Here is a 17,651-nt window from a genome sequence, read left to right on the forward strand (position 1 = left end):
GCGCTGCCCTTGTCAGCGTGATTGTGGCAGTGGAGCCAGGAGCCCAGGACGGGGGCGGCACAGGGAGGAGGGCTGTCATCAGCGTGGCGGTGGCTCGGCGACCGCGCACAGATGATCCGGGGCTGCCAGCGCGACTCACGCCCCAGCTGCAAGAACAGGGGTGGGCCTCTATTCCATGCCATGTCCAAAAGTCAGTTGTGGGTGGATTCAGACTTTAAAGATTGCAAACACGTGCAGAGGACTTGGGAACATATTTGTGTCACTTGAGACGGCGGTGACTGTCTTGAGCAATCCGGGAAACCCAGAAGCCACACAGGGAGACAGACACGCCTTACAGCATGAACGGTGGCAACCCTGTGAGAGGGGGAAAGACCCTGCACAGAGCGTCGGGCCAGCAGCAGGCGAGGGAGGACGTTGGGGACAGGTGTCCAAGGTGGGGGTTAGTAACCATGATGTGCTTTTCTCCCCCAAATTGCTAGGAAGTAAGAAAATGGACATAGGACATTGAGGAAGTGCTCAACACACACACACACACACACACACACACACACACACACACACACAGTCACGTCCCGGAACAGAAAATGTGGAAGAATGAAGTTTCTAGAAGAAAACATATGAGAAAAGCATCTGTGCCCTTGGGCCGGGCAACGATTTCTTAGAGACACCGCCGGTGAGTGAGGAAAGCCACACTCAACAATACTTTGTGCTGTAGGATCTGCTTCTGTGACGTCCTGGGAGAGTCGGGGACTGGGACGCAGGACACAGGAGACACGAGGGTGACGGAGATGTTGCATGCCCCATGGTGGTGGTGGCTACGTGATTGTGTTTTTGTCACAGCTCATGGGACTGTACGCCACCAGGGCGAGCTCAGTTAAACACCCCAATTCAGGGGGGTCCGGGTGGCTCAGTGGTTGAGCATCTGCCTTCAGCTCCGGGCGTGAGCCCGGGATCAAGTCCCGCATCGGGCTCCCCACGAGGAGCCTGCTTCTCCCTCTGCCTGTGTCTCTGCCTCTCCCTCTGTGACTCTCATGAATAAATAAATAAAATGTTTAAAAAGAAAATACAAACGCCCCAATTTGAAAATGAAGGCCTCTGGGTGGCTAACACCCGGAGGGGCCCAGGCTGTCAGGACGCGGTGGCCGCCCTCGAGCGCCTCCCGGGACAGTGATCCGCGGGGCTCTGGTCAGGCACACCCATAGTCCCGCTGTTGGGAGTCTAGTGTACAGGAAACAGACGAAACCCAGCCAGGAAGGGTGTGATGGCAACGGCGGGAAGCGGGACAGTCTGGGTTCTCATCCGCCGGGGAATGATCTTAGAAGTTAGGCTGTATCTGGAGCACTTTCTGTAACTGCTAAGGCCTCGGCTAACGTCTGTATTTAAAAAAAAAAAAAAAAAAAAAGTTGCTGGGGCACTTGGGTGGCTCAGTGGTTGAGCACCTGCCTTCAGCTTGGATCATGATCCCGGGGTCCTGGGATCGGGTCCCACGTCAGGCTCCCTGCATGGGGCCTGCTTCTCCCTCTGCCTGTGTCTCTGCCTCTCTCTGTGTCTCTTGTGAATAAATAAAATATTTTTAAAAATTGCTGAGCTATCCGCACAGAGCCCATTTTTGTGAAGTGAAAGCACCGCAAGGAGCAGGGGCGGGAAGGGGGCTCCATGTGCGCAGGCGCTTGCCCGGCTGCAGCCGGCACGTGGCTTCTGCGGTTTGGAAAGTCCATTAGGTGGAGCGTGTGAAGGACTTAGCAGCAGCACGTGCACCTGATCAGCGTGCCTCTGAGCGCCACAGACCCAGGGGGACAGTCTTTTGTGATTAAAAGCACCCTGGTCCGAGTGAGGCGCGTGTGCTCCCGCGAGCTGCTGCCCCGCACCCCGAGGCTCTCCCGCAGCCTTGACCGAGGTGATGGCCTCCAGCTCCAGAAAGCGGGGCTCCCAGGGAGAGACGCGTGGGGTCCTCCAGCGCGTTTTACTGAGCCAGGCCCCTTTCCCTCGGCAGCGGGGGCGCCTTCTGCCAGTGGGTCGTGAGATTGAGGGCGGGGGCCGCCACCATCAGCCCTCGGAAACGTCGGGGTGCACCGAGTGCGCGGGGTGAGAGTTAAAACACGGCTGCGTGTGTGTCTCCCGGTGTCTGTAATCGCCTCCGTGCGGGAGGAACCAAGTGGATGGAGCCCGGGCGGGCGGGCGCAAGGGAGCAGCCCCCCAGCGAGGCCAGGCGCCCCAGAGCCGCCCCCACCCCGCCCCCACCTTCATCCTGTGGATCTCCGCCTTCATGGCTCGCAGCTCTGTCTGGCCCGTCTCGGAGTCCACCGATGCTCGCATCTCTTTGGCCAGCTGGATTTTCTTCTCCCACAGCATGATCTGGTGTCTTTAAAGGTGGGAGACACAGGGGGAGAGTGGGGAGAAATTAAGGAAACTTCTTTTTTTTTTATTTTTATTTATTTATGAGAAATAGAGGCAGAGAGAGAGAGAAGCAGGCTCCACACAGGGAGCCCCACGCGGGACTCGATCCTGGGTCTCCAGGATCAGGCCCTGGGCTGAAGGCAGGTGCCAGACCACTGAGCCACCCTGGTGTCCCAGGAGGCTTCTTTCTGAGGCCTGTGAGCTTCTGCTCTGAGGACTCGTGCCAGATTGAGCCCCACAGTGCGTGGAGGGAGGGTGGTACCCGGGACCCTCTCCTTCTCTCTCTCTCTCCCTCTCTCTCTCCCTCCCTCTCTCCCTCCCTCTCTCTCTCTGTCTTGCACTTGGCACCGAGTGAAGGGCTTGACGGTCAAACAGAACCAAATTTCCCCTGTTCTGGGACCTGTGTGCCCTCTCAAGTTCCCGCCCACCCACCCCCTGCCCAGGGCGAAGGGCCCCGGCCTGCCTGCAGACCAGAGTGGGGCCTGAGGCCTCCCGACTTTCTGTGGAGCTGGCCCCCTTGGGGAGGGGGTTGACCTCTCTGTCCTCTCCCTCTCCACGACCCAGAAGCCACACTCCTTCCCTGCAGTGCTCAGGGGCTGGGGCAGCCCGCCCAGCGCCCGCCCAGCACTCCTGAAGGGGAGCCCGCTGTGGCCTCTCCCCTCTGCAGCTCCCAGAGAGGCGCTGGGGAGAAGACGGGGCTCACGGGCTCGGCCTCATGGGCACCCCCCTGCCTTCCCAGTGGAAGGAGGAATGTGGACCCACAGACACTGTCACAGCCAGACCAGCTGCCAGCAGTGCTGGCCTCTCCTGTCCCACGGGGTACGGTGCCCTGGTGCCCATATGTGGCTACGGAGCGCTTGAACGCGGCTGAATCCGAATCGTGGTGTGCCATAAGGACATGACACACAGATTTCAAAGACTGAGTATGGAAAAAAAAATGTAAAATTCAAATTCCCCCATCCGCAGGTCAAGTTTTGCTGGTGCCCAGCCACACCTGTCTGCCTCTGTGTCGTCCATGTGGGCTCACGAGCTGTGACACCTGACCTACATGGCCTCGGCCAGGCTGTGCGGCTCCGAAAGCTGAAAGCATGGCCCATCTGGCTCTTTACAGAGAGGGTTGCCAGCCGGTGACGCCGGCAAGCCATGGGCATAAGAAGAGAGGCAGAGGACACAGCAGGTGACATCAGGAATCATGAGAAAACCACATGCACGTGATAGAAGTTTCCACAAGGAAGAAAAAGCTGGGGCAGCCCGGGTGGATCAGCGGTTTAGCGCCGCCTTCAGCCCAGGGCGTGACCCTGGGGTCCTGGGATCGAGTCCCACGTCGGGCTCCCTGCATGGAGCCTGCTTCGCGCTCTGCCTGGGTCTCTGCCTCGCTCTGTGTCTCTCATGATTACAAAAAACTGCCTCAAAGGGCAGCACATAGAACAGCCCCCTTGTTGTTTTAAAAGCAAGCAGATGGGAAAGATGTTTGCACAGTGGTTTCCCCATAAAGGGAGGGAGTTGGAATTAGGTGTGATTTTCTCCGTCTCGCTTTGCACACGTTGTTAGGGGTTAGGACGCTTGCGGTTGCGGGTGGGTGCCTCTCACAGACAGCCATCATAAAGATAAAATCATTTTAAAAAACGTTATCCCAAAAGAAAGGCACTCCATTTTCCCCGCACCCCCCAAAGCTGGGTGCGTGAGGGCGGGTAGCCAGCACCCTTCTCTTCCCTAGAACCCCCTCACCCCTCCCCGCCCCGCGTGGGTTGCAGAGCCGCTCCTGGGCAGGTGTAGATCCTGGGCAGGTGTAGCGGGGCGGTGGGCGCCTGTGGGCTGCCCAGGGGCAGTGATGCAGGGCCGGGGGGCCGGGGTGCGGGGTGCCGGGGGCCGGGGGCACTCACTCTGCCTCCACCAGGTTGTTCAGCATAGCCACCTTCTCCTCCTGCAGCTGGCTCAGCCTCTCCTGCATCTCGATAGTCTCCCTCTCTGAGGACTGTGCGGGGACAGGGCGCGGCGGGTTGTGGGGTGAGCCGGGGGACACCAGGGCCCTGCACCCCCGCGGGAGCCCCGGGGCCTGGAGCGGGCGTGGGACCCTACCTTCAGCGAGCGCACGAACTCCTTCTCCGTCACCAGGTTGTCCTGCTGCAGCCCCTCGGAGCTGCTCCGATTCTTGCTTATCAGCACGTTGAGCTTCTTCAGGTCGTTGTCCAGGTCCTTCATGTGGCGCTCAAGCTCCTTTTGCTCCTTCTTCTCCTGATCGATCTTGCCTGCAGGGAGGCGACGCAGGCGGAGCCCCGTGTTTCCAGGCGGCCCCCACCCCGTCAGGGCCCTGCTGGGCCGCCGGGCGGGAGCCTCTTCCTGGGCTCCGTTGGCAAAGCCAGGCCCTTTGAGGGATCGGACAGGGCAGCTGGTGCCCTGTGTGGGCAGCCAGAGGTGGGGGGCCGGGGTGGTGGTGGGGGCAGCTCCCCTGCCCCGAGAACACCCGCAGGGAACTGGCCGACGCTCAGGCGGGCCCTGCCCCACCCAGCTCAGGGGCAGGGGGCAGAGAACAACCACCCTGATCCCCATCAGAGACGTCTGGGTGCCCCCAGGGCAGGCCGGGAAGGCAGCAGGACCTCAGGGTGAAGGTGTTCAGGCGGAGGGGGCCCCCGACCACCAGGCAGCTTTCCCGTGGGGCCTCAGGGCCAGGCTGACCTGCATGGATCTCTGGTCGGAGACCCAGGTGGGGCCACGCGGGACCAGGATCCCTCAGTGGGGGGCCCTGGGGGTGGATGGGGCCACGAGGGGCGCCCTGGCATAGCAGAGACCCCTGGTCTTTACACCATTGGGGGCAAGACAGGGGCCGGGGAGGCTCTGGTGGGAGAGTTTCCTAAGTTCAGCTGCAGAGGAAGAAAGACTCTCTTCCCACAGCCCTGAGTTTGGGATGCGAGGTGTCCCCCGTGTGACCGAGCAGGGGGATGAGCCCGGAGTTGCTTCCGCACGTCTGCACCCCCAGCCAGGCTGCCCCGTCTTCGGCAGGACGGCAGGCCTTCCATGCTCCTTGCCCCGGGGGCACCTTTACACCTTTACTCCGTGCACTTAGCAAGCCCGGTACGTGTCCTCGGTATTTCCCGTGCCGGCGACGGGGCAACGGGCTCATGTTTATGAAGGGGGTTGCGAGCCTATGGCTGGCTTTTGGGGCCTGGTGGAGGGCCGGGACCCCCCTCCCGGGGCTGAGCCGCAGGAGTCCCTGCTCCCGCCCCATGCTTACTCTCTACCCGCAGCTTCTTCTGCTCCAGGATGTGCACCTCCTTCCTGAACGTGTCCAGGGCCACCAGCTGTGCCTCCCGCTCCTGAGTGGCCTTCACCATCTCCTGCTGCAGGCGGAGCCACGTCACCTGGGCCTGCGTCACGTTGCTGTTGTGTTCTTCCATCAGCTTCGTCAGCCTCTTGATTTCAAGATCCAGGGGCCCCACTTCTTCCCCCTAAAAGTGATGGTCCCCGAAAAAGCAAAACGAGCCTCCTTGTTTTCCAAGGTGTGCTTTCCGGGAGGGCCAGGAGGGCCAGGAGCCCTGAGGTCACGCATCTGTACGATGCCTGGGGGCATTTCCTCGGGGGCACCAGGGCTCCCCCCCTCCCCGGATGCCCCCCGGCTCCCTGTGGGAGACCCTGTGGCCCCCTCTCCCCCGTGCCGCAGCCTTGAGGGGCCAAGGGCAGGGCTGGCAGGGCCTCCGTTACCCCAAAGGGGCTTTGGAGGTTTTATGAGCAGGTGGTCCAGGGCCGGGGTCTTGACTCCCTCGGCTCCCACTCGGGCTGCGGCTTTGCGAGGGCTCTCCGGTGTTCGGGTCTACCTGAGAGCGTGCCCCAGCGGGCCATCTTACGCCTAGACCTGGAGCCCCTGGGGGTGGGGGGGCATGCGAGGGTCACCTGGGTCTCCTATAGGACTTCAGGCCTCAAACTCATCAGACCACTTCACTCAGAGCAGCGGTCAGCGGGCCACGCCCCACCCACTGCCTTTGAGTGACAAGACAAAAAAAGAAAATTTTGTGTCCGCAGAAAGTCATATGGTCAAATTTCAGGGGCAACAGGTACGGCTTAGTCAAACACATCCGTTTACATATCACCAGCCTTTCTGGCCTGGACAGCAGGGGTGAGTAGCTTCGGCAGAGACCGTCTGGCCCCAAATATTGACTCTCTGGACCTCGACCAAGAAGGTTCGCCCGGCTTGGAGCGTTCCGCGCTGGTGCCACGTCACCCGCTGAAGGGGCCGGGAAAGGAGTGCCCCCCACCAAGGGCACTCATTTCTGAGTGTAAGGGGTTCCCGAGGTGGCCGGGCACAACCGCCAAGCAGCCCCCCGTCTTACCCCCAGCTCAGAGACCATCTGCTCCAGCTGCTTGTTGAAGAAGTTGATGAGGCCCTGCTTCCTCTCGATGAGGATGGTGCGCCTGGAGATCTCGTTCTCGCTGTTGGTGATGAGGTCGTTGACCTTTTTCACCTCCTTGTCCAGCTCGCCCAGCGTCTTCTGGTGCATGTCCAGCCTGCAGTTGGTGTTTGTGATGTTGAGGGTGGTCTGAGCTATGTCGCCGTCGATTTTGGAAAGATGTGTCACCTGAATTAGCAGAAGGAAACATGTCTGGACATTCCTTTTTCCCTGGGCAGGGCTGGGTGGGTGGGCTGGGGCTCTAGGGGACAGGCCCGGCCTGTCATTTCCTTGAGCGTCTGCCACACGGTCAGCCTATCCTCCCTTACAGCCTTTACATATAAACCTCCCCTCCATCTTCCTCCCAAAACCAGAGACAGGACCACACTCTGCATGTAAGTTTGTAAGCCACTTTTTAATTAGCTAAATCTTTTTTTTAAAAGAGAGGTTTTATTTATTTATTTATTTGAGAGAGAGGAAGAGAGAGCACACGCAGAGGGAGAAGTGGGGAGCCCGATGTGGGGCTCGATTCCAGAACCCTGAGATCACGATCAGAGCCGAAAGCAGACACCTAACCACCTGAGCCACCCAGGTGCCCCCTGATTAGCTAAGTCTTGACCTCTGTGCTCATGTCATTTTCGATGGCTGCGTAATACTCCATTCTGTCTGTAACATAGGGAGGAGGTCAGAGTTGTCAGCACTCCTCCTTCGTCCTGTCCCACGGTTCTGGATTCGGTGCCCAGGGGCCGGCCGGGACAGCGGGTGGGTCCCGGTGAAGGACACCCATTCCTCCGCCTGCGGGCTTACGACCTATTCCAGCACTCCTGTTCTAAGAAATGCCGTGGCGAACACAACCACCTCTAGTTTGTACTCCGTGGGACAGAAAAAAAAAGTGTCCTTTAGCTGAAAAGTCAGACATGGTCGTGGAAATAAGGACTCTCACTGGGGTGTCACCTGCCACCCAGGTGGAGGCCCCCGACCCTGGGCTCTTGCCAACCCTGGGTTCTGGGGGGTGGGGGCTTCAGCCATGGCTGAGCGGCTGAAGGCTTCTCAGGGCACGCCCGCTGTCTTAAACGTCTTGACCAGCACCCCCCTGCCTCTCGTGGTGGCTCTCAGGATTCACTTGATCCCTCCCGTGACGGACGGAGGGTTTACTGCGAGGATATGTGTGAGAACCAGAGAGGGAGCCGCAGCAGGACAGCCGCTCAGGCCCCTTTGGAAGTGGGGTCTTTGCGCGGGCTCTGGGCCTGCCCCGACCCTACCGTCCCAACCACCAGCTCTTGCCCATGCAAGTCCTCAGCTCTCTCCTGGCCCCTGGCTCCCGCCAGCTCCCCGTCCCCAGGGTCGTCTCAGCTCTGCCCCAAGGCCCTGCCCTCTCTGACCAGCCACCATGAGTGACTCGGCAGGACACCCAGCATTCCTCGGTTTTCCGCCAGGAGCAGGAGCTTCCAGGGTCTCGGTCACCCCGCTTCCCGTGCTAAGGCTCCTGAGCCCTGCGGCCCTAGGAGCTCAGGCGAAGCCACCTGTCTCTTTCTTCGCCAGGACCTTGTGGGATGGCCGGGTCTTCACGGGGGTTCCCCCCCCCCTCCCCTGTGCTTGCTGCCCTACAGGGCTCCCATTCCTGAGCCTCTTTTGGGTCACCAGCCGGACACGCCCCTGCCTGGGACTGCGCCCCTCTGCTCCTGGACTGCCCACTCTCATTGAGACCACCCTGGCCTCTCCTGGAACGTCAGTGCTTGTCCTGAGCTGACCTGTAGACCCATGGGCGGCCCGTGCCTGGACCCCAGCTCCAGATTCTGGGGGGGTGGGGGTTGAGCAGTTTGGAAAAAGAGCCCCCCCTTTAAAGAGCCGGACTTGCCTCTCGGGCAGTCATGATAAATGAATTTGTGGGACCGAGAGTCTTTACTGCCCTCCGCTGGATGTCGGCGGTCTCGTGTGTACCACTGACCAGGAGGCTGGTGGCCCCCAGGCACAGCCTGGTGGAAGGGCCGGTGGCTTACTTCGCACACATCGTGCTCCTTAGCTTCTCCGGTACAGCCCGGGTCCCTAGTTTTGCTGCCCGCAGGTAGTCTTGCCCCCACATCCCAGAGAAAGGATGTGTGGGACGCCCCCAGCATCAGACAGGACCTCCCAGGGGGACCCAGCTGAGTACAGCCCTGTCTTCCCGCTTCCTTGCTATACCCAGGCCAGGAGCAAGCTGCCCTCCAGGGGAGGGAGGGGATGGGACGCCTCAGGCTGTGCCCAGGTAGACAGCAGTCCCACCCTCCCGGGAGGACAGGTGAGCCCCACCAGCTGGGCCTCCACCTGGCCAGTATCCACCTGCCAACGGTGGCGATCGATCGCTGGCATTTAGGGGCACTGCCTCCGGCGCCCCAGCCACTGTGCTCTCATTGGGATGAACGTTAGATTTACCCCAAAGCCTGCCAGGTGTCTCATATGAGGAAAGAGGGCAGGCAAAGGCCAGGATCATGTGGGAACAGGACTCACGCTCTCACCCTAAGGCTGGGAGTGTCCCACGTCCCCTGCATCTCTCACCCCTCAGATGGAAGCTTCCAGTGGGCTGGAGAGCAAGGAAATACGTCTGTGGCACTGCTGCTGCACGCAAGCAGGCCGAATGGGCCACTGCTCCTCCTGAGACTTGAGGGGGCCCGTGGGGCAGGCTGTCTGCTGGGGTGTGCTCTAGGCCTCCATGGGGTCCTCAAGAGGGCCCACTGAGGCAGGGGACGCCAGAGGGGGTCACACCGCCAGAAGAAGCAAAGAAGGAAGGATTCACATAAGGAACTGCTTTTTTGAAGGACACAGGGACCCCCGACCACAGCTCAGAGTGAAGCAAGACCCCTGGGAGAGCAGGAGAGGACTCCGGTTGCGGGGAGGGGTGGGGGGCTGCCCAAGCCAGGATGGCCAGGCTCAGCGGGACACAGGCTCCGCCTCCCCTACCCTTTGACCAGGGTTTCTGATGTAGCAGCTGCTCCTCCGAAGTGTGGACAAAGGTATATGGCCGGCATGCTCAGTGCCGAGTTGTTTATGATGTTTAAGATCTATAAACAACTTGAAGTGAGAATTTTTAGGCAAAATACATACATTTGTATGATGAGATGTCATGCAGAAAGTGTAGGTTTTTGAGGACCATTTCATGGAAAATGTTGTGTTCAAAGTAAAATAAAACAGTATCTACACCGTGAGAAAATTTGTGGAGTCCTACACTTACTATCTGCGCACTTTTCTCTGTATGTTATTTCAGTAAAATTAATGAAAATGAATTAGAATAGACTTAAAACCAATACATGAAAAGAGCCCTATGTGGTTTAAGGTGTGTGCAATCCATGTGTTTGTGTGTGTTTGCACGAGTGTGTGAGTACAAGTGTGTTTGCATGTGTGCATTGGCTCACGTGTGCATCGGGATGGGATGTTTATATGCATGTGTGTTTGCGCGTGACCTTGTGTGTGCACATATTCGGTCGCGTGCGTGAGGATGAGCGTGTGTGTTCAGGAAAAGTTCCAGAAGGAAATATACTCAACTGTTAGGGGAGGTTATCTCTGGACGGTGGGATCATAGATGTCTTATTTTCCTCTTTGTGCCTCTGTATTTCCAGGTTTTCTACAACAGAAGTGCTTGCTTCTACAACTAGCACAAAGTGAAAAGTGAGCAGACACGCTGAGGGCCCCTCGCTCACCCGGCTTCCTCTGAGTGCGCTCTGTTGGGTCTGAGCGCTGCCTCTCTGCCCGCCACCCAGGCGCTCGGCCCCTGCGGCCGTAGTGCGACCGGGCACGTACCAGGTTGGTCTTTTCCTTCTGGAGCTTCAGGATGAGCTGGTGGAAGTACTTGGTCATCTTGTTGGAGGTCATGTGCTCCTGCAGCTTCTCCACGATGGAGGCGTCCATCCTCCTCCTCAGCTCTAGCTCGTGCTGGATGGCCTGGTGGACGGACTGCAGCTCGCCCGTGGTGGCCGTGCACTCCTGGAAAGGAAGGGACAGGCGGGCGCTGGGGGGGAGGCCGCAGGGACACGCCCCGCGGGCTGGGGGACCCGGTCGTACCACTTGGGCCTTGCCCAGCGCGTCCTCCGTGGCCTGCAGTGCCAGGCGGTAGGTGTTGAACTCGTTCTGCAGTGCCTCCAGCTTGGTCAGGCACTGCGTGGTCAGTTTCTGCATCAGGTGGGTTTCCGTCTCCTCGCGGTTCAGGATGCTTGCCAGCTTCTCGTTCTTCTCTTCCTCCTTCATGATGGATTTCTTGTAGGCCTCGATCTCACCGTCGATGGACATGATCTGGTGCTGGCACTCGCTGCCGGGATGGAGAGAGCGAAGCTGGGGCATCAGAGCGCCCAAGCCCGTGGCTGTGCCAGGTGGGGGGGACCTCGCCCAATGGAGGACAAATGGGAGGCCAACTCTTGCTAGTAGCCAATCTCCTAGCACATTGGCAGAGTCATTGCCCATTTTGAGTCCAAGACTCTTCTAAGACAGGGTAAGGGTGAAGGGCCAGGGGGCTGAGGCACTGTCCCCGGGGGGCCTGATCCACCCACTGTCACTGGTCAGGAGAGCAATCCTGGAAAGGGAGGGTGCTATGCCAGTTTCACGTGAGCACTGGAGCTCAGGGCACTCAAGCAGCACGCCCCATGGCCACAGTGCACCACGTGTCATTTCCCCTCTGGGCACTGGCTGTGCAAGTACCTGTCACTAATGTCAAGTCAAACATACGGTGCTGGATGATGGTGCTGGGTGATGGAAGCAGAATTTTCGTTTGTGTGTGAGATATTGTTTCCCTTCATTCTGAGACGTCCTGCTGCTGTGCTACACACAGCCCTTTCTCCACCTGTAGTATCCTACCCTTCGACTAAGTTCTCACTCAAAATATCAGAAAATGCTTTCTCCCTTGAACCGGAATAACACCTTCCACATTTTTCTCACGTCTATACCCAGGCCTTCAAATCTCTTCCCAGGCAACCAGCTATTTCTTCGACGTCTTTCCAGATCTATTTCATGCTTCCTTAAGCATTATAATGTCTGTGAAACAGCTACGAATAGCAGTTTAGTAGATCCTCTTCTGCACCTTACTTCGTCTTGTGTTATCTGAGAAATATTCAATAGCAGCGCACACAGGAATCGCCTCGGTTCTTCTCAATGACCAGGTCTCAGTGATGACCCTGCCATAATTTAAGCACCCTCATGATACACAATTAGGCTCTTCCCAGTTTTTTGGCCTTTTTTTTTTAAATTTCAAGTGTAGCAATAAACATCTGTACATAGTTTTTAAAAGATACCGGGGAGATATGCCATGTTTATTAAGCAGAAGATTCAATATTGTTAAGGTGTTAATTCTCCCCAAGCACATCTATGGACTCAACACAATTCCAATTACAATCCCAGGAAGTATATATATATATATTTTTTTTCCCCAGAAATTGACAAACTACTTCTAAAATTTATATGGAAATCTACAGGACCTCAAATAGCCCAAAGAACTTTGCAAGAGAAGTGCAAGGACTCCCACTACCCAAGTTTAAGGCTTTCTATAAGGCTATGGCTATCAGGACTATGTGGTATTGGTGAAACAACAGATAGATGGATGGGACACAACAAGGAGTCCACAGATAGGCACACCAACACGCACACACACACATGACTAATTGATATTTGACAAAGGTGACATGGTATTTCAATGGAGAGTGGTGCTGGGGCTGCTGGAGACAGGCACACAAACAGACTGACCTTGGGTCTCATGTCGTGACAGACATAACCATGGGAGGGCCACGTACCCACATGGAAGAGCTTAGCAGAAGACAGAAGAAGGAAACTTCATGATGGGTCAGGCAAAGATTTCTTGGAGAGGACATAAAAAGCATGAGCTATGAAAAAAAAACCCTAATTAATCGGCTTCATCAACATTTAGAGTCTCTGCTCTTCCAAAGTCACCGTTGTGAGAGTGAGAAGACAAAGCCACAGACTGGGAGAAAAGAGAGGACTTGTATCTAAGAACACATCAAGTCTTGTAACTCAGTAAGATGAACCACTCAGTTTAAAAATGAGCAAAAGAAGGGATATGGGTGGCAGATAAGCCTGAGAAGATGCTCAACATCATTAGTCATTTGCGTTAGAAATGCAAATTTAAACTCCGTGTGATACCACGATTCAGCTACTAATGGCTGAATTTAATGGCTAAAATTAGAATGATTGACAATACCAAGTGTTGGTGAGGACGGGGGAGTAACTGGGAATCTCGCCCACTGCTGTGGGGCGGAGGGGAAATGCAAAATGGAACAAACCAAATTGGAAAATGCACTGGCGGTTTGTTATCATGTAAAATATGCGCTAACCAGCAATCCCATGCCTGGGCGTTCGCCCAGGAGAAATGGACTCACACGTGCACGCCGAGACCGGTACATGCTGTCACCATAGCTCTCCCCATGACACCCCCAAACTGGAAGCAATGGGAGGTCTGTCAACTGGGGACCTGAGGAACACAGTGGCGTGCTCTTCAGCAAGAACAGGAGACAAACTGATCTTGCAACATCCCACGTGGGGATGAAACTCAGAAGCAGCGAGCTGAGTGGAAGAAGCCAGACGGGAAAAGCTGCAGGCCGCGTGATTCCATTTGCAGGACATCCTGGAAAGGACAGGGCTGGAGGGGCGTTCGCCGAGTGGCCGGAGGTGGGGAGAGGATGCTGGCTTTGGGATGGAGGAAGCGGCCCATTCTGCGGTGGGCACGGGGGTACTTGCCTCCGTCCATTTGCCAAACTCACAAAGCTGTGCACTGAAGGAGAACTTTTATACATAAGAAATTTGTACATAAATTTGCCTCAATAAACCCAACTAAAAATGAAACGCTACTCATTTTCTTTTTTAGGAAGTAGCAGCCTTATAAATGTCTAAAATCCGACAATAAAAATAAGACGTCCAATTTAAAGAGACGCAGTCACAAATTGCACGACAGAAGTCTGAACACGCGGCGAGACATACGCAAGGGAGAAGAGATGCCTGTGAGTGCCCAAAATGCTAATAAATTGCCATTGTCACCAAAGGAAGAGGACAGTGGTGTTGTAAACCGTTCTCTTTGTTTTTCACGTTTCCTGGAATGTGATTACTGATCCTCGATAAAAGTTATTTTTTTAAAAAAAGCAAAAAACAAGCTTTAACGGGGTGCTTGGGTGGCTCAGTGGGTTGACTCTTGGTCTCAGTCAGCTCAGGTCTTGACCTCAGGGTCGTGAGTCTGAACCCCCACGTTGGGCTCCACGCTGGGCGTCCATACAATGGAGTCAGTATATGATTTATCATGGTTCCTATGGGGTGGTAGGGATGAAACTCGGTGGGATTAAGCTCAAGAGAGATTAGAAAGAGTTTCTGGAAAAGGTCTTATCTTGCCCTAGACATGAAAGACAACCCATGGAGACCTTGGATACTCCAGCCGCCATGTTGAAAAACAAGCCCTGCCCTGGGCTCCATGCTGGGTGTAGAGCCTACTGGACAAGTAATAATAATTTAAAAAAATTAAAATTTGGCAGCCAGGGTGGCTCAGCAGTTTAGCGCTGCCTTTGGCCCAGGGCATGATCCTGGAGAGCCAAGATCCAGTCCCGTGTCAGGCTCCCTGCATGGAGCCTGCTTCTCCCTCTGCCTGTGTCTCTGCCTCTCTCTCTCTCTCTCTCTCTCTGTGTGTGTCTTTCATGATTTAATAAAATCTTTAGAAAAAATTAAAATTAAAAACATACTTCAAAAACTTACTTGATTAACAGACAACTATAGAAAAAAACCAACACAACAGAACGACACCGGTGCAATCTAGAGCACGGCCCGTTCGCCTGGGCCTGATCCCTTCAAGGGTTTCAGAGGGAATCTGCTTGGGGGTCTGGAGGCATCTCTGCTGCAGCCCAACATCCCGGGGCAGGGGGCTCTGCACCAGGCCGTCCCTGCATTTCCCTTCGGGAAGTAAGACAAGTCTGCCGGCAGGGCGCCAGGAGACCCAGGTGTGCCCCCCGCCCCGAGGGAGTGTAAGGTGTAGCTGGCGGCCACCCCTCCCGAGGCTAAGCCCCGTATGGTCTGTGGTTTCTGCCTCTTTTGAGAGATGTTTCCTTTGAAAATATGACTTCTGGTTTTTACTGTGGTCTCAACCATGATTATTCACCTGTGGCTGGAACTTCGTCCCTCACGTTGCAAACACTCAATGGCTAGCCATGGTCTTTAAAGTGTCTTTATATTTTTTTAAGGTTTTATTTATCCCTGAGAGACACAGAGAGAGAGGCAGAGACACAGGCAGGGGGAGAAGCAGGCTCCCTGCGGGGACCCTGACGTGGGACTCGATCCCGGGACTGTGGGGTCACGGCCTGAGCTGAAGGCAGATGCTCAACCGCTGAGCCACCCAGGTGTCCCTTTAAAGTGTCTTTAAAGTGACCACCGGTCCAGAGGTCACATACGGGCTTTCCCCGGGGCCGCTGGGTCCAGATCAGTGGGGTGTTCCGACCGGCCTCCACGAGCCCTGCTGGACAGCTGGCCTCTCGGCCTCCCCCAGCGCGATGGAGTGTGGCGTTAGAGCAGTCCCGGAAGGCCTCGCCGCACCCCTTCGTCTGGGGGCACATCTTGAATGGATGCTGTCTGCGCCGTGGCCCCGGGTTATCCTCGGCAGGGATGCGGTGCCACCTGCCAGACCCCAGCCGAGGGAGGCCCGGTGGGGCCGCTGTGCCAGGGCCCACGTCCGCTCACACCACACGCCTTTCCACTGCTCCCTCCTCTTCTGGCAAATCCAGGTCATGAGAGAGCCGCCCTCCAAGGGCCTGCGGGGCCACGCCAGGCGCAGCTGAGCACGGGGCTGTCAAATCCCATTATTATTGCTTGGCTCTGAGCTCCACACCTGACCTGCCGCCGGACCCCACCCCAGGCTGTCAGGAGAGCGCCTCTGCCGCCCGTCCCTCTGCGGGAATGAAAGCAAAGGAGTGTGGACGGCGTAGAGGCCAAGGCTCCAGCCCTCCTGCAGCAGGTGCTGTGGGCCTGGTAACGAGACCGAGCCACACGGGTCGACCTCCCCCGTGTTTTCATGACAGTGCGCGGTGGCCCAGCAGGCAGGCACAGACAGGAAACGCTCCAACTTTCGGCCAAACGTGCAGCTCGTGGATGAGACCCACGGGGCAATATTGCGGTGCCCCTGCCCAAGCACCGGGAGATCGGATCTTCTAAGAGTTAAACTGTAGACTCGGCGTCGATGCAGAGATTGTCCCCAAGAAGAGGAAGAGCAGAATTTGGCTGGAACCTGATTGAGGGCGTCATGTTATCAGGAAAAGTCACACGGGTGTCAGAAGGGAGGACGGGTGGGCGGGGGAAGGCAGGGGCCCGTCGAGGCAGGAGCGGCCAAAGGCAAGTGCGTGGATGGACTGCGGGTGCTCTGGGGAGACGCAGGAGGTCGGCGGGGCCCGGGGCCCCGACATTCCCTGAGCAGCGACCCGCTTGTCCCCGGCCCTGTGCTCCTTCCCATGGGTGAGACTCTGCTGGTCAAGGGTCAAACATCAGTCCCTCGGTGCTCACATTTCCCAGTGGACTCCGGACCTTGGCATTCTCACTCTCAAGTCAGCCTCTGCTAAGCTCCATTCCTGTGAACTGACCCCGAGGACACAGATGCACTCGAGACACGATGGCAAACCCTGGCTTCTGGACCCGGGGACTCCCCAGGGTAAAGGGTCCCGCCACGCCCAGACCACGACAGGGTTGCTGGCCTCACACCGGGCGACCCGGCCATCAGCCAGGACGCCACGACCTTCCTGCATCTTCCAAAACGGACTCTACGCTACGGGCTGGTATTTGCCATTTCCTGCAGCCGCTGAGCCGGCCTGGCGTAAGTGCGGCGGGATTCTGTTTTGGGACGGCCTGACCTTCGGTTAAACTGCTCAGATCGCCTCCTTCAGCCCTATGCGGACACAGATGGTGCGTCTCTGCAGTTACAGTTCGCAGCTCTCACGGTGTCCCACGGGGGAACGTGTCTTGAAGATGGACCTCATCCTCTGGGGCCGCGTGTGGTTATAGGAGGGACAGCTGGACCAGACGGCGGCTACTCGTTAGGGCTGTGGTGTGTGTGCGTGCACGCGTGAGCACTATTTGACTAAGCTATCCTCCCAACCTACCATGCCCATGTATTCTAAAAACATGGTATTGGGCAGCCCGGGTGGCTCAGCGGTTTAGCGCCGCCTTCAGCCCAGGGCAGGATCCTGGGGTCCTCTCTCTCTGTGTGTCTCTCATGAATAAATAAATTAAATAATTAATAAATAAAATAAAATAAATAAAATAAAAACATGGTATTTCAGGAGGTGGCTGGCCGGCCCAGTCCTTACAGCATGTGACTCTTTTCTTTTTTCTTTTTTTTTTTTAAGATTTTATTTATGTATATCAGAGAGAGAGAGAGGCAGAGACACAGGCAGAGGGAGAAGCAGGCTCCATGCCGGGAGCCCGACGTGGGATTGGATCCCGGGACTCCAGGATCATGCCCTGGGCCAAAGGCAGGTGCCAAACCGCTGAGCCACCCAGGGATCCCCAGCATGTGACTCTTGATCTTGGGGTCATGAGTTTGAGCCCCACGTTAGGTGTATAGTATTACTTAAAAATAAACATCTTAAAAAATTAAAATAAAAAATAAAAAAAAGAGAGTAAAAGACAAGAGTGCTCAAAAACATGATTTTTTTTCACATTAGTCAGATGGGTGCAGTCCAAACGTGTAACATGCCGAGCTCTCCCTGGGCTCTGGAACGCCACCGTGGGCTGACGCGGTAGCAGCCTCCTGGGATAGTACTACCTGCAGATCTGAGCATGTACTTCCCCCAGAACTTCAGGCTCGACAGAGAGGATAATGATGGAGCATGACATAAAACACAATAATCCTGGATGTAGATACACGCCACAGCACCA

General features: G+C 56.5%; 1 protein-coding gene across 1 annotated transcript in view; it reads right to left on the reverse strand.

The window, feature by feature from the left end:
- The window catches only part of CCDC40 (coiled-coil domain containing 40), a 40,023-nt gene that overhangs the window by 4,106 nt on the left and 18,266 nt on the right, over positions 1 to 17,651 (reverse strand). Inside the window, exons 11-17 of the mRNA XM_038546377.1 lie at positions 10,815 to 11,058; positions 10,554 to 10,736; positions 6,723 to 6,968; positions 5,630 to 5,843; positions 4,477 to 4,646; positions 4,281 to 4,372; positions 2,242 to 2,362 (exon numbers count right to left, since the gene is read on the reverse strand). Coding sequence (XP_038402305.1) covers positions 2,242 to 2,362; positions 4,281 to 4,372; positions 4,477 to 4,646; positions 5,630 to 5,843; positions 6,723 to 6,968; positions 10,554 to 10,736; positions 10,815 to 11,058 — 1,270 coding nt within the window. The remainder of the gene's footprint in view (positions 1 to 2,241; positions 2,363 to 4,280; positions 4,373 to 4,476; positions 4,647 to 5,629; positions 5,844 to 6,722; positions 6,969 to 10,553; positions 10,737 to 10,814; positions 11,059 to 17,651) is intronic.

Source organism: Canis lupus, chromosome 9 (genome assembly GCF_011100685.1).
Source record: "Canis lupus familiaris isolate Mischka breed German Shepherd chromosome 9, alternate assembly UU_Cfam_GSD_1.0, whole genome shotgun sequence".
In the NCBI taxonomy this organism is placed as follows: Eukaryota; Metazoa; Chordata; class Mammalia; order Carnivora; family Canidae; genus Canis; species Canis lupus.